Source organism: Daktulosphaira vitifoliae, unplaced genomic scaffold (assembly GCF_025091365.1).
Source record: "Daktulosphaira vitifoliae isolate Bord-2020 unplaced genomic scaffold, ASM2509136v1 Scaffold_3, whole genome shotgun sequence".
Classification (NCBI taxonomy): domain Eukaryota; kingdom Metazoa; phylum Arthropoda; class Insecta; order Hemiptera; family Phylloxeridae; genus Daktulosphaira; species Daktulosphaira vitifoliae.
The window spans coordinates 30,433,684-30,456,166 of record NW_026099574.1 but is presented as its reverse complement, the minus strand read 5'-3'; the positions used below and the strand labels follow the sequence as shown (position 1 = coordinate 30,456,166).

The window sequence follows — 22,483 nt, the reverse complement described above, 5'->3', positions numbered from 1 at the left end:
GCAATAATAAAAATATAAATCATTAAATAAACGTCAAAAATGATGTAATATTTATTTATTTTGTTCTTACAAAAATTTCACGTATTTATTTTACAAGTATTTTTTAGAAAACAATTTATAGTTTTTCAAAAATTCTACTTAAATTGTATTTAGTGGAAGATTTACAGAAAGATAGTCCAGGTGATCTGAAACCCATACTTACGATATTTATGCATGAATTTTTTTTTATGAGTTATATAAAATTATATACATTATCTATAAATGCATACACAATTAATATATTGATAATATTTTCTTAATACTCCTGTAAGGCAACATAATGGAATGTATCCTGACGTTTTTGTTATCAATCGAGTATATAACATTAACTCGTTAATATAATAGATACGTAAAATATAAATGCACCTTTGATTATTGCAATTATAATTATAAATAAAAGTTAATAGTTAAAAATTTCAATGTATTTAAAAGTAGATTATTTAATGAAAGCTGTTGAAAATTTATATTTCAATATGTATAAACCCTAATAATTCAAAACAATACATCAAAGTTCAACAAAATAACAGCCGATACTAATTTCTCCCGTTGTATTTAAAACGTTTATAATTCTAAATAACACCGAAGTATAAAAAGTAAAATAATTTATATTTACAAACAAATAATAATATATAAAAAAATTATGTAATATCTATAAAAAAATGTAATTAGAAATGTCGATAAAATAAAATATACATAAATACTAACTATAAATAAATTAAAATATAATCTTGATTATGTATTATTAACCAATATTTGTTGTTTAATTTCATTAATGAATGTCATGATTGTCGCTAATACTTAAATTTAATATGTTTAGCATAATCAGTTCGGAAAAATGTACAAAATAATTATTATGTTATGTATATTAAACAAAAAAAGTCAAAACATTATTTATTCTTTCAATTAGTTTTTCAGAAATATCATACATTTTTTCATTTTCTAGGTTACTTATATCGTTATACCGCTTTTCGTCTTCATTTATGAAATACGTATTGGTTTTAAATTTACTCATACTATCATCTAACAAAGAGACAAACATTAATGGTGAAATATACAAGTATTATTAAAAAATCATTTTTTTTAATTTGTGCATAAATTGTCTTCATCTTTTTTCTAGCCTTAATCCCAACTACTTGGGGTCACCCATCCTTATCCTAAACTTCCACTTGACACGATCTCCCACAACATCAGCCGTCCTCATATCACATATTTGTGCATAAATTGTATTTTAATAAATTCAAATCTTGAATTACCTGGAATTGTGTTATCTAAAATAAATCCAATTATACCGCCGATAAACATACCAGAAGACATAAACACTAATAATGGTTGGTTAAGGAAATCATACTTCGATAAAACTAGATGGTCATGTAATACAATATATTTAGGTAGAGCCTGAAATATGCAGTTAGTAAACTATTTTAATTTATAAACAAATAAATATAAACAAAATTAGTTACCAATCCAAAAAACATTGATATTCCTAAAATGTATAAATTTCTCATTGAATTAAGGTTAATGAATTGTAGATTAGACAAACCTTTTAAAATAGAAAATACATTTTATAAAAATATTTAAAATTGACAAAAAAATTGAAGTTTCAAGATAAATTATTGATTTACCAACAGCTGCAACCATTGCAAGTAAAACAGACATCAAAGCACCTAAAACGGGATCTGGTAGCGTTATCAGAAATGCTATTAATCGTGTAAAAGGTGCAATAAGTATTAAAATCATTGCTGCATATTGAATAATAATTCTACTACAAACCTAAAAAAAACATTGATATTATAATTAAAATACTGCTATTTCTAAGGTCGGAGAATAAAATAGAGAGTTAATTTAAACACATTAAATTAAGTGATGCTAATTAAGACATCTTTTTCAAAAATTCACTCTTATATTTTTCTGTATCACACTCACTTATCATAATAAATTTAAAAAATATGTTCATTGTACTAAACTAAGGTTTTATTTAAAATTAATCTAATTTTTAAATATTTTAATTGCAAATAAAAATTTGACATACTTGAGAAATACCGTTGTGTCCAACATTTTCACTCGATGCACTCACCCCAGTGCCCATACCAGTTAGACCAGCTAAAATCGAATTAACACCTTGTACACCAATTCCTCTACTTATAGCGGATGATGGTGGTAATGAAGTATCTGAAAATAAATGAAAAATTAAAGCAAATTTTTTATTATTTTTTTACTGTAAAACTTACTAGCAAATCTAGCACAAGTATTATAAGTACCAATAGACTCGACGATACTGGCAAAAAGTGCAGGTAACATAGCAATTATTGATTTATAATTAAACAAAGGTAATCCCCATTGAACTGAAATCATATCAAAGATAGTAATTAATTAAATATGTTAATTAGTTAAACACGTGTATAAAATTAATATGTTGTATTAAAACCGTAAATAACGGTGATTTAAGATATCAGGAAGGTAAAAAAATAGCTCGCTCAAGAAAATTTTACTACGCTTGAATTTTGATCCAACTTATATTACTGTGATAATGTCAAAATATTATAATAAATTCTAATTACATGGGTAAGGTATACGAAACAATTGTGCATTGTAAAAGACTCCATATTTTGATTCTGTATTGGCTGGATCAGTTGGTGACAATTCATTTTTAGAAGTCATGTAAATACAAGCAATCCACATAATTCCTACGCTAAATAATACCTAACAATATAAGTATTAAATTTATAAGTAAGAAAAAATTCCATGTATTAGTTATATATAACTAAATAACATAAATAAATATATACAGGGTGGCCCACCACTCACTGACAACTTAAATAACTTTTGATCCAGTTAATATTGTTAGTTGATTTTTTTTTTAAATAATAGTTATACGTTAGGTCTATAGCTATATCTCATAAATTAATATTTTTACATTTTATTAAAAATATTAATTATTTTTAAATTTTAAATAAAATGTAAAAAAAAAATCTAAGATAGCTATTTTGTAGAGTAGAATTTAAGAAAAATTTTAGTAAAAAAATATCTTATTAATATTCAGTAGTAAATATTCTGTAGCGTTTTGAAGTTTGTGAAAATTTGAATTTTCATGTACTATTTTACGGTATTAAACATTGAAATACGTATTGAGAAAAGGACAGAAGAAAACGCTATCTTTTCAATATACTTTTGAATGAGAGTGATAAGTAATAATTGCCTTATCTAATTTCTTATCATGGTATTTATGCCAAGTTTGTAATGTATACACACTATCATCATATGTATACACAGTAATCATGAAAAGATAGCGTTTTCTTCTGTCCTTTTCTCAATACGTATTTCAATGTTTAATACCGTAAAATAGTACATGAAAATTCAAATTTTCACAAACTTCAAAACGCTACAGAATATTTACTACTGAATATTAATAAGATATTTTTTTACTAAAATTTTTCTTAAATTCTACTCTACAAAATAGCTATCTTAGATTTTTTTTTTACATTTTATTTAAAATTTAAAAATAATTAATATTTTTAATAAAATGTAAAAAAATTAATTATTGAGATATAGCTATAGACCTAACGTATAACTATTATTTAAAAAAAAAATCAACTAAAAATATTAACTGGATCAAAAGTTATTTAAGTTGTCAGTGAGTGGTGGGCCACCCTGTATATATATATATATATATATATGCAATTATGCATGTATATATATTCTAAAATTACTCACTGAGAATAACGAAAATATCTTCAGTTTTTTGTAAACTAGACCTTCTACTTTAGACAAGATTGGGATAGAAATAGTGATATCTCGTAAGTACTGAGAAAATAATGTCAGGAAAAACAACGTTCTGAAAACACATAAAGAAACACTTTGATTTTATAATAATAACTCCTTAAATATAAAGAATTATTGTTGAAAAACATTACATATAAATGGTAAAATATTGATGCTAGATTTTTCCCCTTTAAATTGCCATTTTAAAAAATCTTAGCCATTTTTAATGAAAAAGAGACTTAACAAGTAAAAAAGAGATAAAGTTTCTGGGTAAAACTTCAATTGCATATTTTTTTTCTGTCCATAATATATTTTTGACGTATCAAACAGTTAAATGTCAATCCATACAACATTTACATTAGTATTAATAGAATTGAAGGGTCGGCGGGAATAACGTGCTATGTAACAATTTGTAAATTGTTCAGTATCAAGTAAAAACAAAATTACTTATGTTATTTCGTTTAAATATTATTTGGACTGCACGTAGCACGTTCTTCCAACTTTAAACATAATCAAATATCTAATTCTATAAATATATTGAGATAGACTCATAGCAAGTTATTCCGCAAAAAAATGAAATTGAAAAAAGTGTTACATGGCACGTTATTCCCGCCGACCCTTCAATTATATACAAAAAATGTACTATGGGAAGGAAAGAGATATGTCACTAAAATTCATTATAATTTTCAATAAATAAAATAAAATTTTTTTTTTATTAGTTGGTAAATTAACTATGAAAAATTCATTGTTTTAATTAAAAATAAATATTTAGAGTGGAATCTATACACTAATGATGTCGTCCAATTTCCAGATATTAAATGGACTCCTTTTTCAACTACAGTCAATGCTACAATGCACATAGTAGGTACTATCGTCAAGGGTCCAATGTAATTCATCAGTTTTCCAATAATCCCTGTTAAAGAGAAAAAGATTAAATAAAGAGATATTTGTAAATAGTTTTTTAATTTATAAAAAAATGGCCTAAAAACAGAGTAATTATATAAATTTCAACATTTTCATTTATAAGTGAGGTTTGTAATGATAATTGGCGATGAGTACAAAAATTATACAAAATAAAGCAATAATAAATGATAATTAATTGTTTACAATTAAACATTTCAATGCACTAAAGATAAACATAATAGTTATCAAATTATTAATTTTGATGTCACTTTATTTGAAGAAGCATTACATGTTTTGACGTTATTGTTGTGAACATATTTTATTGAAGAATAAAAGAAAACGCCATGATGCAATTTGTTTATCTTAATTGTAATAAATAATAATTATATTTAGTTTACCAAGATATAACTTTAAAAGTCTCAAACAAAATAAATTATAAAAATTAGTCCAAAAACAAATTAATAATGTTAAATTTATATTTTTATATTTATAATATAACGTTAAACTTTTGAAAGTATATTTTTTAAAGAAAAAAAAAAACGTGAGTCTATAATAAAAATAGTCAAGTTTTAAAGGGAGTTTGATGTTTACTGAAGTATTGAATACGCTATAATTTAATTAACATTTATTTCAATTTAAGTCTCAGTTTTTAGAATTTTTGTTAATTTGTTTTTTGCTTCTAGATTGATTTTCAAAATTTTGTACTTTTTAAAATTTATTGAAAAACAATATTTTATTGAATTCTTTATGTTTGTATATGTAGAAAGATTTGTGTCATCATTGGTACTTTTTAAGAGAAGCAAATAAATTTTTTTCTTCTTATAAGACTCAACTAAAACTGTTAATTTAGTTAATTAAAAACTTTGTAAATATAGATCATATAAGATACATGCTTATATTTACAAAATTATTATCGTATACAATTAGAGGAATATATATGCATATTTTGTATATGGTAATACACTAAAAATGAAATTTTATATAAGAGAACATAGACCTTTTGCTTCAAAAGCAAATTTTATTGTGATTAAATAAATTAAGGATAAATTTTCAAAAAAATGACTGTGAATAATTACAGATGAATATATAATTAATTACAAGGATAAAAATTTAAATTTCACAAAAACAAAAAAATTGTATTTTAATTTTTTTTTTGTTAGAGATAAATAGCATAAAGATGCTTTAACGTAGTCCAAAACTATAAAAAAAAGAAAATAAAGCAAAATATTCATTTGATCAAAAATTACTAAAGATGTCAAATCCTAGTAGGACATTGTATATTTTTGCATAAAAGTAACTATATGAAGAACTAAGAGACATAGAATATGTCAGATGAAAAATTTAGCATTTCAAAAAATAAAAATATATATAAAGGTTATAGGAGTTAAACTTTATTTTTATAATAGCAACATACCTATATAACTAGCATATAAAATAACTGCTTGATAACATTTTTTAGACAAGTACTTTCTGTAGTTATTTTAATTTTATACCTTGATGAGAAGAATAGTAAGGTCAGGAAATGACTAGTCATAACAATAACCACACCTACGTTTCACTTCCAGCAGTTACTCTACAATGTTAATAACTTACAAAATATTAGTTCAAAATTGTTATCAAATCGTCATTATTTTCTTAATTAGATTATTTTCTATTTTATAAGCAAGTTAAATATGTACGTCAACATTAAAAAAATAAAGTTGATACCCTAATGATTTATAAGGGATAATATTATAAAGTAAAAAATTACTGATAAAATATTTATCAAGAAATAGTTGATAAATCAAGAAATATCTTATTATATAATAAAACAAGGAAAACAACGCATTTTCTGGGAAAATTATTTGGCGTGCTCTGATTTTCAACATTTTTATAACAAAAGTACTTCGATGAGACTCCGGGCAAATTGGCGAAGGACGAAAAATTTTTGACGGCCGCCGATGAACATTTTAAAATGTTGACTGTTTTCGAGAAAAACGGTCGTTGATGACAGCATTTTACGACTTAAGGTTTGAAATTTTCACCATACCCGCCAAAAGACATTTCTGAGATATCATATAAAAATGAATTCAAACCATTTATTACCGTTCTACTAGCTTTTTTTTTATACACTCGAGAATCCAGGGCCCGCCGCCCGAAATTCTTGCGACATTTCACGACATGAAAACGATTGTCCTCGCGCATGGTCTGAATAAAGATATAGTCTCATTTTTGCACACACACACACACACACACACACACACACACACACACACATATATATATATATATATATATATATATAGACTCTGAATTGTAGACAATGAATTTTTATGTCAATTTTTCGCTTTAATTCATATTTAATACATGTTATAGTTGTCATATATGAATTGATTTGTTTATTAAATATTTTTTTGTTTTGATATTATGTAAGTTATTTTAATATTTTATGTTTGGTTTATTAAGTATACAGATACTTTCTGTCAATTTCTTTTAAATATGTTTATAATACAAAATTTGTTGATATAATTAATCAAATTTATTGTTATATAAATCTTTTGTTTGAACTTTGGCTTTATAATCAATTTACTGGTTAAATGTGTTTTTTTCAGTTTGAACTTTTTTTTTTATGTCCAGGCAGAGTTATATTAGGATAGAATTTTGCATTTGCGCATAGCAATATATTTTGTATATTTTATTAAGGAATGATTTTTAGTTATATATCAATTTCAGGACGGTTATAAGTATATAAGTTTGTATATAGATTATCAAAACAGTACAGTATTAATAATCTTATTTATCTCATATATAATGTATAAGTCCATTAGTTTATTGTAAAATTTGATATCTATTTATGACAACTATGCTGTACAACGTCAAATAATTACAGTAACCAATAATCTTATCAAAATTGGCTTTATTATATAGTCTCAAGAATAAAAACCTGCGGAAATATTCTGTTATTATTTTATAATATTAATATAATTATAATTAGAATATTATTAATTAGTGTGTATAGCAGCAGCGTATTTAAGTGGGATATGAGCGATTGCCTCCCTTGAATCAGCGCTATTAAAATTATTTTAGGCCGACTTCTATGAAATATGGCTCTAATGATCTTTTTTTTGATCATCATTTTGATTTTTAGTAAAAAAATATCTATAGCATGTTTACCAAAGTAAAAAAAATTAAATACACCGGAAGTGAATACTTCAGTAAATAAATGTTAACCTTATACTATTATATTATTATATTTATACTATACGCGTGAGACTCGCAGGGCCCAGTATGTAACTAAAAATAAATTAAAACATTTTTTTTTCAATATTGTATTTATCTTATGAACAATCGAGTGGTTTATAATAAACCAATAATTTTGTATTGTTATTTAATAAAAAGTTTAGTAACGGGAAACTAATTAATCACCTTTAATTTTTTTTTATTCTAGTTGTGCCTACGATTAGTTACATATTGATACATTATTTTGTTTAATTATAAAATGATTTATTTAATAAAAAACGAAACAATGTTTATATCATAAAAAAGTATAAACTAAAATCATCATTCTTTGTAATTCTTTATAATTTGCAATAGACCTATTTGATGGACTAATAATTTACTACTATTATTTTTATAACATACCACTGTAACCTAATAACATTTGAATAATACTGATAATAATGATAGTTCCCTGGAGATCTCGAATTCGTAGTTGCCATTCTAAAGTTCTAGCTTCTGGGCCCATAGAATAAAGATCACCTTCGTTTGAACATTGCCATTTTGGCATATCTAGTATATATAGTGAACAAATCATGTAAACAAAGCCACTATTTTGTGTAATAGGGAGCCTAGAAATAGTTTTGAATAAAAAATAATTATTAACGTTTACTGCAATTATTAATTTTTATTATAAATTTCATGATTATTTATTAATATAATAATTACCTAATTCCCAAGATAGTTTGAATTAGCGTACTTGTACCCGCCATTAATATTGTGGTGGACAATAAGTATGCTTGAGCTGGATCTTCAGGTAATATACAAAGTTTGGGCGCCAAAATATTAATTACAATAAGTGCACCAGCTATTGTAGTTACGACATTCTATAGACATCGATAAATGTAAGTATAATATGATCATGTACATTAGAATATTCAGTAATAGCTGATAAGTGTAAAAAATTCAATTTTTGAGGAGAATAATTTAAACATTTTAGTTACCATATAATTATATAAAGTGTTTAGTAAGTAATGAAAAAGGTAAATTGTTAAAAACAATGAGAACAATAGAAACCCGTTTCCTTACTTACTGAACATCTATATAATAGTAATAGTTACTCATATTTTAATAGCTCAATTGATATTAAATGTTGACACATATACAGTGGCGTACTCAGAAATTAAATTTGGTGGGGTTTTTTGAAATTTAAAGAAAATTAGATGTGACACTGCCCATATTGTTCGCTCACAAAAATTCCTGTTTTTGATTAATTTATTGTGGAAATATTTATAGTATGGTATGATCTTTTTTATTGTTATTACTTATTGTCCAAAATTCTTGCTAAGCTTATAAATTTGAGGGGGGGTTTAACCACCACTCATTTTGCGTACACCAGTGCACATATAAATGTATAACAATCAATATTTATGACATATAATATACTTTAAAATCGTATTTTTTTATATCTCATCTTTAAACATTTAGCCATAAAACTAATGTTATAAAAATCATTATTTTTTTGTAATGCATACTCTAAAATTTTTAAATAGTTACAACAATTTTAAGAAAAAATTCATAATTATCACTGGCTACTAATAAAATTAGGACTGACAGTGACCCTCTTTTCCTTCTTGAATATTAAGATTTTATTAGGTATTAAAAAATTGTACAAGTGTAATTATATTATTTTTCTACATCTTTAAAAGTGATTTTTATGATTGATAAATAAATACTTTGCTAAAATAAAAAATAATTTTTAAAACATGAAATCTAATATTTAAAAATCTTTTCTAGGTATTTTTACTATTATCTATTTGAAAATTTAAGACTGTAAATTCTAAATTTAATTCTATTTATTGGTATAAAAATGTTTTAGAATTTATGCTATTAATTTAAACATTTTAATTTATTGTAAAATTTTTATTTATATTGATTAATCATAAAATAATTACTTAAATTAATTTTCGTTGAGCATGTGAATTGATTTAATTTCTTAAGATTATATTATTCAAATAGGATGAAATCACCAGTGAATGAACAGTTAAAGAATTTTTAATTTATTTATTGATGTCTCTCTCATAAAATTAAAAATATTTGTTCTCTAAAAATTTGTCTGTAATAATTTTTATAGTTTACTAACTCAACAATTGAAAATTTGAAACTTTCGGTAAATGAATAGAAATGATATTTATAAAAAACTGTGATGTTATAGTAGGATTTAATTTAGATGATTCCATTCTTATAAAAATTACTAAATACAATTTATTACAACTAGACTTTTAAGCTATAACATCAGTAGCGTTTGTTCACTGATAATTTTCATTCACAGGGATGTTACTTATATTAGTTTATTTTTGACGTACTTGAATAGCCAACATTAACGAAAGGCAAAAAGGCGGTTTTTCTTTAATTGTGTATACCAAAGGTTTGGTTAAATGCTGCTTATTTTTTTTCATTTTCGTTCCTTTAAGCATATCAAATTGTTCAACTCCATTAATATCTTGCACTACCTCGATTTCGTCCATATGCGTACAATAACTTACTAAAATGCCCAACAAACAACTAGAATTTAGAAATAATTTAAATTCTTTGTAATCGTTTTACAAGTAATCTCAATAACCATAAATATTTTTCGGATTGCCTACCATCAAGCCACGGTAACAATAATTATTACACTAACTAAGAGTGTAAATAAAATATATTACGCATTTATACATACAAGTTTATATTATAAAAAGTCTCCCTACTTAATTTAAGAATTTTTATCGTTTTGATAATCCTTAAAATAATTAATTTTATCATTTTTAGTACTTACAATATAATGAACTTTGTCCCTTTTTTATTTATTGATAAAGATTATACATTTTCCTATTGTACCATTAAAAGAACGTTGTATATTTTATTACCTATGACTGTTATTTGTAAAGATTGATGATTTATTGAAAAATAATTAAGGTTGATATTTTGCAAATTATTCTAGTCCTAAGTGTTGCTTAAATTTGAAAATCATTTTTTAAAATTGGTTTTGATATGTAGTTGTGAAGGTATTGATTTTTAGTTTTGATTATTTAGTATTTACTGTTTATAATAATTAGTTTTGTTTAATAAAATTAATTTACTGTTTCTATCATTTTTGATTACTATAAATATTCCCAAATAATAATTTTAAAATGCTAAATGATTAATGTTGGAATTTCAAAACTCAAATTAGGAATAATTTCCTATCAGATTCAAAAACATTTCTTTCAAATATTACTGGTTACAGCTAATACTATACTATACTTTTGAAATGAACAGATATTTTGTCAAGAGAAACCTTTTGATTTATATCTTCCTCTTGGAAAGTCACTAAACCAAGAATATTACATTGTTTATAAACACTAATTCTGTATCATCTTACAATATATTATACAAGTAATTCAACCCACAGTCAAAAATATTTTTCAACTTTTGTAGATACCCTGATATTACTTAAAAAAATAATAATGTTATTGTAACAAATAATGTTATAAAAATGTCTTAAACATTTATTTATTAAACATAAAAAATAAAAATATTACATGATGACAAATAATTTAATATAATTTTTAAATATTTTTCTTGATATCTCAAGCTGAATATTACAATATTTCTAAAATAAAAGTATAGTAATTACAATTAAAAAGACTTATGAAAATAATGTAGGTTTCATAAAAAAGAAAAACAATAAGTTATATTGTTACAAATTTTTTGTACACTAACAACTATTTAGGTGGGGGATTTTGGACTATATTTAAACCAGCAGGTCCTAACAAATTACCAGCAGGTCCAGGCAAACCAAGCTGTTCATGATATGATTGCAGTATATTTTGGAAAGCATTAACATCTATATCAACTGGCTCAAAATGTTCAACATCAGAATAATCGCTATCATCTTCACAGGTTGCAGTAGGAGCTATTCTTACATTTTTCTACAAATAATATATTTTATTAAAAAAAATTTTAATTTTTTACTATGTTATATTCAGCTTATAGAATGAATTACCTTTAGTTTAGTGCTACTAGAAGTAGATTTTTTAATAAAACTACTTCCTAAAGAAGTAGATGCAAGTTCTCTATCCATTTGGTCCATATAATTAGATATACTTGGTCCTGAGTGGTTTTCTAAATTATTACAATTAATTGTGTATATAAATATACTTGTTATTCACAAATAAAAATTTTTAATTCAATACTTGCCTAATTTCCCGTTGGAAATTAAATCATCACAGTCACTTCCATAAGAATCCATATCGGAACTATCAGATTCATTCCAGTTATCCTCAGGTACTTTGAAATCTATGATATATGAATTTATAATATAAATATATTATAAAAAAAAAAATGATATACTTAATATACACATTTTGTAGACAAATACAGTTTATTTATCTAAATCATACCTAAAATGTTGCGAAGAGCTGCTTCATATTTTTCTGGTTCAAAATTTACATTATTTTTACTTATAGTTTTGGTTTTTTTTTTTTTATATCTACTTGAAACTGAAAATTTATCATCATTTGTTGGACACATCACATCTGGTCCACAAGTAAGCATATTTGGTGAAATATTACTTATTTTTTCATTTTCTTCTGAATTAGAAGAATCATCGCTAAAAAATGAATAATTATTTTATTGTTTTTTTATATTTTTATAAGTTTAAGTATAAAAATGTATATGAAATATTCACAGTCACAATTACCAATAAATATTTATACAGTAAATTATTATTTATAACAATAAATATATTTTGTATTTGACATTGTTATGTTGAAATATAAGCATCCCTTAGGGTGTAGAAGAATATAAATAGAAAAATATCTAAAGGAAATTATAATAGTAATCAGAAATTTATTACAGGAAATATTATTTTTAATGTTAAGATAATATTTAGTCATATACATTCAGTTTAACTCAACTTGAATAGATTTAAATAGTTTTACATTAAATCTTATATTATATCTGATTCAATCTTAAATTTTATTACCTTAGATGATTATTTGAAAATTCAGCTCCATTTACATCAGAAGTTTGATTTAAAAATCTTTTTATTGTATCTGAAAAACTTGAAGCAAATGATGAAGGGACTTGTTGAGAATTTTTTATTCCAAATTTTTGTTCAAGAATCTGGTCTAATTCACATGCTGATACATTTAACCATTTTTCATCATCTTCAGGTTCGAGATCAGCAATATCTTGTTTTAAAATAGAAAGTTCATCATCAGTAATACGATTCAAAATGGTATTTATTCTTTGTCCAATAGAAGGTGATGATAAATACTCTTCTATATTAGTAAGATAGTAATCTTTAGCTTGATCTTCTAGAACTTTGTACCCATTTGAACCTTCATATAAATTCTGTAAGTAAACAAAAAATGTTTAAAAACATATTGGTAAACCGAAAAGAAAGGATTTTTTTTAAAAATTACATATACTTAAAAAACTTAAAAAACCATATAAGTATTAGTCAATAGAGAGAACATAGCTTTAGGATTTTCTCCTTGTATTTTTTCCTATAATTTTCTCTTCTTAAAAAATGTCTTACATACAAATACACATCATTTTTTGAATTTATTTTTAGGCAAACTGTTTAAAACTATAAGTCTTAAAAACTAATATTCACACTTTGGTAGAATACAATTTCGAATAAATTTATAAATACATTTTTGAATCATTATGTCAAACTTAAAAATTATTTTATATTTTATTTACTAAATAAAATAAATTACTTAGCTCAAAAAAATCAAAGTTGATGCTCAAAACATTTAAAAACACATTTAATTTTGTGAAATTCTTTTTATTTTTGCTTATTTCTAATTATGTTAATAATTATAAAAATAACAAATAATTATACTTGAATAGTTAATTATTATATTATTATGTTAATATTTAGAATAAATGTATATCACACATTATCCTTTAGTAATGAAGACAATTTAAAGTTCATAATTTAGATTTATTAATAATTTTTTTAGGTTGGATAAAGATTTAAGTCTTTTTAGGATATTCAAGAAAATGTTCTAATATTGTGAAAGTGTAATATTATTTCAAAAGATCTTAATTTTTTAGAAAATTTTCAAAAACTGAACTTAGCGAAACTTTGATTTGCACATAATTCTACATTTACTCACTCTATGTAAGTTATTTAGAAATTAAGTTTATAAAGAGGCATGTTTAAATTTAGAAATAATTATACATTGCATGAAAATTTTTTCAAAAGTATATAACAATATTGAGTTGAACAAGAAAACAAAATAGTAAAGTATCATTAAAGATGGAAAAAACTCTAATTGTCTTAGATTCTATGGAAAATAAAAATAAAATTATAAATTAGTACTAAAGAGCTATATTATTATAAGTCACATTATTTTTTAAATCCTTATTCTGTGAGTATTTCAAAAATAGTCTCAACTTATTTATATAAAAAAAGTAAATTTTGCACTTTTGGTGTATAGTGATTCAAAAAAATATTTGAATAGTTTTTAATAGTTTTAATAGTTTTTATTTAAAAAATATATGTTACTTTGAAATATCCTTTTTCAATTAATGCTGATTTATACTGATGCCAACGTTTGTCGTAAGTCAAATCTACAGATGTATCCTTTACTGCTGATTTGGCTTGTGAGGCTAATATTTCAAATCCACATGCCTAAATATATATAATATTGATATTTTTTTAATGAAAATTCTATTCATCATTGTGTTAACTATTAAAAATACTTACAATTTTTACTCCTAATAACTGAGCTTTATATTGAGAATCTGTCGATTCTACTAAATTCCATCCAGCTTTTCTTTCAGGTATAAATTTTTGATGAACAAGCATTGCATATAAACATTTAGTCATAATCACAGAACGAGTTATTCTATCTTTTGGTGGGAAATGTCTAAAAAATAGCCAAATGATGATATTAAAAATTTCCAACATGTGATTTTAATTTTAAAAATTACTTCATCATACGGCATGCCCGAATATCTAAAGGATCTCTATGACAAAATGATAAAACTGCTGGCGCAATTAAACTAGGTTGGTACTTTAACAAGTATGCAACACTTAATGGTAAATAAGCATGACATTTATGCAAGTTTTCTTTAATTTTTTCTGGATACCTAAAAATATTCATGCAATTAATAATATAACTATTTATTTTGCTTAATATACTATTAACGATAGTACCCATGAATGCGAGATGATATAGAAGAATTCACTTCTGAATTTGCAATTGTAGCAGTAGGATACCTGGAAATTTGTTCTAATGCCTGGATAACTGCAATGGATTTTTTATTTTCATTAGATAATGGAATGATATGTACATCACCATTGCTTATATAAACCTGAAAAGCGATTTGATTATATTTTTGATAATTTTAGGTTACTATATGCTTAGTGGTGATTTCAGATTGGGAATAAAGACTATCAATATACTAAATTTTCTAAATGTCATATAATATTAGCTTTCCTAATGGATTTAAATTCACTATAATTATATTATTTCTGAACAATAAAAAAGATTTAATTAATAAATTACAACTTTTCGATTAATATTTAAAAGTTTTAAATACTTTTAATATGTTTAAGGAAGGAAAGTAGTCAACCAGTTTCTTATTATAAAAAATTCACATAATACCCTAATGTTTTATTTTAAAGTATTCATAACTATTAAAATTTATCAAACGGGTTAATTTTTTTATTTGATCACTTAAAAAGTTTTAAATTAGACTAACATGCATGTTGCTAATTTAAAAAAATGATGCAATTTAATAAAAAAAAATCATATTTTATTTACAATTTTGAAGGTATTAGAGTAGTTAATCAATTGTCCTATACTAACCCTTTGATCACAATTCTCTGGACTTGCCCACTTTGGTAAGTATTCAGCAGCTTCAATTAAAAGAAATTCACCATCTGAATCTATAACACTAAATTTTAGATATTTTTAAATGTTTCAAATTTTCTAGTAAAAATATTTGATTTACCGAATTATTAATTCATTGAATTTCTTAGACAGTTCTCTAAGCAAATATACAATGAACCATTCATCTTCAATATTGTCACCATAATGAGTTACTCCATATAGATGTGGTGGCAGAGGAACTGTAATGTAGGTATTTTAGTAATGAAATTAAAAATGATGGCTATATATAATTTTTTTGTTATACCATTTTTTGAATTGTTGGAAAGGGATCGCCAGAGTTCATCATTTGGGCAATATCTAGGTATTAAATTAAATCGATCTTTATGCCATATATATTGCTTGGACGATTGTTCCACCCATTCTAAAATTTTGTCGTTTAAGTTGTTTAAGTAATTAACACACTCTTCACAACCTTTAGGAACAATATCTGTTCGAATAAATAAATAATATTCTACAAAATCATCATCTCTAACAGTTTCTAAAACATTAGCCATGATAGAATTTTAATTGAAAATAATAAAATATAATATTATGTTAACTAAATGTTATATATTTCCTAAAAAACGATCAATATGTGAAAAAAAATTAACTAAAATATAATTCGAAAGTAAATTGATAAGACTCAAAACTAATCAATGTATCAGTGTGGCAGTCAGGTAGACTAAAATTGTTTGTATCAAATAAAAAAATTTGAAATTTAATTTTATGAAATACAAAGGATATTAATAATAAAATGCATAATACATTTCTCCTTAACAAATTTTGACTTGTCAAAATTCTTTTAGAAGGTTTTTAGGCATAACATTTTTAAATTTATATTATAATAACTATTATTGATTAACACCTGTCATTGAGTCTGATAAAAAATTTAGTTTTATCTCTTAGATTAATTTTCATAATGTTTTAAGTTCTTGTCGTAATTTGTTACAATTTTGGAAGTAATTGAAAACTAAGGAACAATATTTATTAAAAAAAGTTAATATGTTACTTTAGTTAGTATTTCCGCGTAAGTAGTAAGTTAATCGAACTATAAATGCAGGAATGTATTAATTATTTTTTAATTGATTTAACAGATAAATATCCTATGGTTGACCAATGAATGAATTAGTTTTCTGTCAATAATTCTAATTTTCTTTAAGATAAACAGTAAATATTAAATATTTTATAAACTATTATTATTGTTAGACCAAAATGGTGGTACACAAAGTTCCTTTAAAACATGATGATCCTCAATTACAAATAATATCTCAACAGCCAACTGGAACAGTACAAAGAACATCAAAAACTGTACCACTAGTTCGTCAAGCTCCTGTGTTTGATCTCGAAGTTATTACTAGTGATAATTTTGTGCCATGGGTAAATATTCTTCTTTAAAAAAAAAATAGTAAAAGTGATAGTTTTTTTTAATTATTTAAAATGAAGTGTTGTAATGTGACCTTTATTTTTTAACAGAAAAATACTTTTAATATGCGACAAGTAACTTTAGCTAATATAATTGATGTTGCTAATGGAAATGATAAAGCTTCTACAAAAGCTGCCAAAATGAGAGCTAAGAACTTTGTAAATGCTGCAAAGTCTTTAGATTTATTAAGACAAAACTTACAAAGTTCTATCAATAAAGAGATTGATAATGTGATTAGAAAATATTTGACGGTAAAACTAACATATCAGTATCAAATATGTTATTCCTACTACAAGGAATATAATGTATATATTTTTAACTTAGACATATTTTGGTGTGGCTATTGATAATGTGAAAAATAATTTGGGTTCAAATTGTATGACAGAAGATCATGTTAGAGAAGTTTGTCGTACTATGTTGGATGAAGCTAAACTCATGTATTCAAATCCACCTTTATCAGGTAGTAATTCACCATTTAATACTTCACAAACTACAGATATGCTGATTGAATCACGTTTTGCTAAACAACATTCCAAAGTAATTATTTAAATGTGCTTTATTTTATGTATACAGAGTGTTCAGTAAGTAAGGAAAATGGTAAATTATTACAAACAATAGAAATGTGTTTCCTCACTTACTGAACACCTATATATATATATATATATATATGAAGGATCCCTATATTAATATTTATTATGTGATTTAAATTATAGTTCCTTTTTGTAATAATAATATTTTATAATTGATATAACTAACCTTTTCTTTATTATTTTAAGTATTTGTTATAAACATTTTTTAGAATCGATCTCCATTAAAACGCAAAGAACCAATACCAGAGCTTGATGATAATTTATCCCCAGTAATTGATCAACAATCTTCCCAAACATCATTAACAAAACATCAAAGATTCCAATCTGCTTGGGATCCCTCAAAAATTCATTCTCAGACACTTTTTGTGTTAGCTACAAGAGCTAATAAAGTAAGTATTTTATATTGTATGTAAATATTTTTTTAAATGTACTCATTTTTTACTTTGTAGAGGGGTAGCCGTTTATGCAATAAGCACCCTGAACTTTTTCAATATACCATAGATCAAGAAGATCGAGAATGGTTGATGAAGCAAAAGTTGTTTGTTTTGCCACCACCTTCACCTTCTAATTCCACATCAATATTACTTCTGGAAGATGTTCAATTGTTATTGAGCAGTGTCAATTACAAGTAAAGCAATAAGAAATTGTTTATTATGTTATGTAAAGTGATATTAAATTCTTTATTTGAATTTAAAAATTCATATTCACTTTAAAAGAAAAAAATTTAATTGAAAATATCAATTAATTAAAAATCTTATTAATATGGAGAAGTGGGGTAAACGATTGAGGTAATTGTAAATTCATTTTTACTTAGAATATTTAGCAGATTTTATTTTAGATTAAAAAGTTCTGGTTTTTATATGTGTGCTATCATGTTAAATGTAAGTTCAAAATAAAAACTTGTACATTTATCTAAAAAATTGCATTTACAATTACTTGAAAGAGTTGATTAATTTATGAATAGTAACCTACTATTATTGCTGAAGATTTATATTATTTAGATATTTAGTATATTATTATTAAGATTTAATTTGTGATTGGATTAAAACTTTTACATCACTGTTAAATAATATAAAATATATAAACCATATTTTACATGTTAATATTTTGTATAACATAAAAAATATTCATGCTACAGTAGAAGTATAACTTTTTTTTGTTAAATTTTAAAATCATACATTAAAAAAAATTATTTTAAAGATAAAGTTTTTTTTAGGAATAATCCTCATGAATTGAAAGGATTTGAGTTACCAGAATTCATATTAAATAAAGTACGCTCTACTATGATTATACATAAGCCAGACGAGATACGGTCCCCGCAACAAATTATAATAACTGAAAATGGAGAAATTGAAGAACAAACAGTATGCAACTATCATTAATTATGTTTAAAATTGCAAGCATAACTCGTGTATAACAAAATATAATTATAAGAATTAAATTTTTTATTAGGCTTGCAGTATTACTTTAAATGAAAATAATAATTCATCTATTACCCAATCAGCAGCTCATTCAGAATCTAGCAGCATCATGATATCAGGTAGAACATTCTATGTTAGTTATTAACCACACGCAGGTACTTTTATAATTAATATTATATAGGGTGTTTAGTAAGTAAGGAAATGGGTTTCTATTGTTCTCATTGTTTGTATCAATTGACCTTTTTCCTTATTTACTGAACCTTCTGTATAAGTAATAATTTATTTTTGCTCATCAATAAACAAAAAAACTTTGGTAAAAAAAAAAAAAAATTGTAAATTGTATGATTTTGCAACTATGTTTGAAATTGTTGTTTTAATAATGAATTTACTGATATATCAAATGGATAAAAAATATATTTACACCTACTAAAATATCCTTGTTTTTTCAAAAACTTTGAATTTAAATAATAATTAATTTTTCTGTTTTTAACAAATTTAATTATTTCTATTTTAAAACACTATTAAAAAAATATCTTTTTCTTTATTTCTAAGTTTTTAAGTGTAAACACAATATAAATAGATGAAACTCAATGGTCAATTTTGTAAAATCTAGTAATAACTTTGAAAAGCTTTCAAAGTTATTACTTTTAACTTTGACTGTCTTTTTAACACATAATTTTTCATTAAAGCACACATATGTCTTAAATATGATTTATACTTGTTTAGATTTTATACATTTTGTCAGATAACTTCTTAAGATTAAATAAACGAAAATTTTTGGCCAATGAGTGAGAAATTATTATGATAAAATCATATTTATAAAAAGTAATTCGTAATTTTACCTTGATTTTTTAAATTAAAATGTAAAATTCAATTACAAGAATTGTAAAATTTTAATTTTTTAAAATTACTAATACTCACTAGAATAATTAAGACTAAAATTATTGGTACTTTATAATATTAAATAAATAAAGTACAAGTTAATAAAGAGCATAAATTGTTTTATTTGAAATGATCAATTTATTTACTTTGTTGACTAATTTATTTTTAATACATTGAATAAAACAGTTTTAAATACAAGAACAAGGAAATAAATGATTTTCTTCATTGGTTTTTTATTCTATTTTTATAAATATATATTAGCATCATTGGGTTGGGCAATTTAGTAAAAAACGAGGAAGCCATAGCATCCAAAAGGAAATCCATTGGGTGATAACTAAATATGCTATTTCTAAGTACAGGTTTTTTCTTTTTTTTTTGTGCATTCAAAGTATAATAGATTTTCTACTATTTTTCTGTTAGAATCAAAACCTAAAAAACATGGATATTAGATATATATATTTTTAATTATTTCTATTTTAAAACACTATTAAAAAAATATCTTTTTCTTTATTCCAAGTAATTTTAATTAATTTTATGTTTTAAAATAATTTATTTAATAAATATGATTTCTGGATGTAAATTAACAATTTCTAAATCTTAAAAATATTTTTAAAATAGTTGTATTTTATAAATTTCCTATTTTAAATAAAAAAACGTAACTATATCATTAAATGATTTTAGCAAAAAAATTTTTTTCAAAACCATATATCTTTTTATGATTCAATTAGTATATTTTTACAACTAAAATGTGTTATTAATTCTGAAATAATGATATCTTTATTGGAACATTTTAAAGACTTTAAAAAACTACATCATTTTATACAGTTAAAAAAATTAAATTTATAATTAAAGATATTATTTATTTTGCTAATTTTAGGTACATCAACTACTCTAGCTGAAGCATTAAATATGCTCGAGTATGGTGAAAGATTACCTCAACAAAATGATATTGCTCATTTATCACCTAATAATAATACTGGATTGGCAACTACACATTCCACTCTTACGGCTCTATTAGCAGCTGAAAATAGTTTTATGTCTGCTAGTAGCAATAATAGTGGTAATCAATCTAACAATAATGTCAATACACAGTTTGGAATGTAAATTAGTACTAACTATAAAACACTATCAAATCTAGTCATATTAAGCACATTAAAATTATAATTATTGTGTTGTTTAATATTATATCTTTATTTTAAACCAGCCACAGTAGTCTACATATATTATCATAAATTATAAAAGCTAATTCTTTTTTAAGTTTATAATTTTTTAAAATTTTTATTTTATACCTGTTATTTGTTAAATAGTGTAATTACCATTTTTAATAGATATTTCTTAAAATATATTCTTATTGACTTCTAATTGTTAGTCATTAATCCTAGTAAATTTTATAAATATTTACAATTCATAATTCTAATTATTTTTTAAAAAAATTAGATTTATTCCTCTTTTGTTGATTTATAATTTAAGCATTACACTTTAATTATGAGTATCTACTATTAATAAACGAGTCAAATATGTAAAATTCTATATATTAAGAAGTTGTTAGATATAATGACATAAAAAATTGTTGTTCACTTTTTGTTGTAGTGTATATAAAAAATTAATTAAAATAAATTAGTGTTAAAATCAAAATTTAGTTATTTTATATTATTTATTTTAAAAATTTTTGTAATAACCCTATGAATAAATAATATCATAGAGGTTGATATAAAATTTAATGTCATTGATTTGTTCTAAAAGTTATACAAATTATTGGTGAAAACCATAAATCTTTTCCTAAAGTTGCTGTATCTAAAAATATTTTGCTAATCATCAATTACTCGTCTTTTTAGGATATTCAAAATTGAAAAAAAATTTATTAATTAATTTTTTTTAACTACCAATAAAAATATGAATATGAAACGGTTGTAATTGAAAGTTAACTTGCAAATTACAATTAGAACATTTAATGTTTGTCTATTTTTTTACAACTAAATATATTATTTCTTTATTAATATATAGTAAGGAAACAGGTTTCTATTGTTCTAATTGTTTATAACAATTGACCTGTTTCCTTCTTACTAAATACTCTATATATTAATAATATAATACTATACAAAGTTATTTTAAATTATTATCTAGATATTTAGAATGAATAAAAAAAATTTAGAAATTATATAGATATTTTACACCTACACTTCAATATGAATTTATTCTTTGATTATTAATATTTAATATAAATGTGGTAGAACCAAATTTCTTTTTCGATTCTATTTTTTTTTCCAGAAATGGCAGTGACGTATATTCAAATATTATCTTGGAGGGGAGGGCTAAAACAATTATTTAGACAAAAAATACTTTCTCAATTTTCAT

The 22,483-nt window shown here is 23.4% G+C and overlaps 3 protein-coding genes across 9 annotated transcripts; 1 reads left to right on the top strand and 2 right to left on the bottom strand.

Moving 5' to 3' along the window:
- Positions 1-703: 703 nt before the first annotated feature.
- LOC126901227 (solute carrier family 23 member 1-like) lies at positions 704-10,647 on the bottom strand. Of its 4 annotated transcripts, none has more exons than XM_050677579.1 (13): positions 10,545-10,647; positions 10,263-10,461; positions 8,626-8,783; positions 8,323-8,528; positions 4,585-4,711; positions 3,751-3,871; positions 2,598-2,739; positions 2,268-2,381; positions 2,069-2,208; positions 1,662-1,809; positions 1,500-1,579; positions 1,293-1,455; positions 704-1,059 (listed from the first exon to the last, which is right to left on the bottom strand). In XM_050677579.1, exons 2-13 carry the CDS (start codon positions 10,422-10,424, stop codon positions 905-907), a joined length of 1,716 nt encoding a protein of 571 aa, XP_050533536.1. In that variant the 5' UTR covers positions 10,425-10,461; positions 10,545-10,647; the 3' UTR covers positions 704-904. The 4 variants fall into 4 exon arrangements, with proteins under 4 accessions (XP_050533536.1, XP_050533535.1, XP_050533534.1 ...); XM_050677578.1 differs by having other exon boundaries at positions 10,520-10,597; XM_050677577.1 differs by having other exon boundaries at positions 705-1,059; positions 10,263-10,588.
- A 756-nt stretch (positions 10,648-11,403) lies between these two features.
- On the bottom strand, positions 11,404-16,436 carry LOC126900744 (protein ecdysoneless). Its single transcript, XM_050676663.1, has 12 exons — positions 16,078-16,436; positions 15,895-16,012; positions 15,750-15,837; positions 15,095-15,252; positions 14,869-15,027; positions 14,642-14,804; positions 14,441-14,566; positions 12,905-13,275; positions 12,321-12,529; positions 12,118-12,216; positions 11,924-12,042; positions 11,404-11,849 (listed from the first exon to the last, which is right to left on the bottom strand). Exons 1-12 carry the CDS (start codon positions 16,325-16,327, stop codon positions 11,643-11,645), a joined length of 2,067 nt encoding a protein of 688 aa, XP_050532620.1. The 5' UTR covers positions 16,328-16,436; the 3' UTR covers positions 11,404-11,642.
- On the top strand, positions 15,921-21,545 carry LOC126900745 (deoxynucleotidyltransferase terminal-interacting protein 1). 4 transcript variants are annotated; one of them, XM_050676664.1, is made up of 9 exons: positions 15,921-16,019; positions 17,019-17,189; positions 17,286-17,486; positions 17,560-17,772; positions 18,035-18,214; positions 18,275-18,453; positions 19,042-19,189; positions 19,278-19,365; positions 21,006-21,545. In XM_050676664.1, the coding sequence occupies exons 1-9, from the start codon at positions 15,996-15,998 to the stop codon at positions 21,230-21,232; spliced, it is 1,431 nt and encodes a 476-aa protein (XP_050532621.1). In that variant the 5' UTR covers positions 15,921-15,995; the 3' UTR covers positions 21,233-21,545. The 4 variants fall into 4 exon arrangements, with proteins under 4 accessions (XP_050532621.1, XP_050532622.1, XP_050532624.1 ...); XM_050676665.1 differs by lacking the exon at positions 15,921-16,019 and adding an exon at positions 16,711-16,839 and having other exon boundaries at positions 16,907-17,189; positions 21,006-21,543; XM_050676667.1 differs by lacking the exon at positions 15,921-16,019 and adding an exon at positions 16,718-16,839 and having other exon boundaries at positions 21,006-21,544.
- Positions 21,546-22,483: the final 938 nt, after the last annotated feature.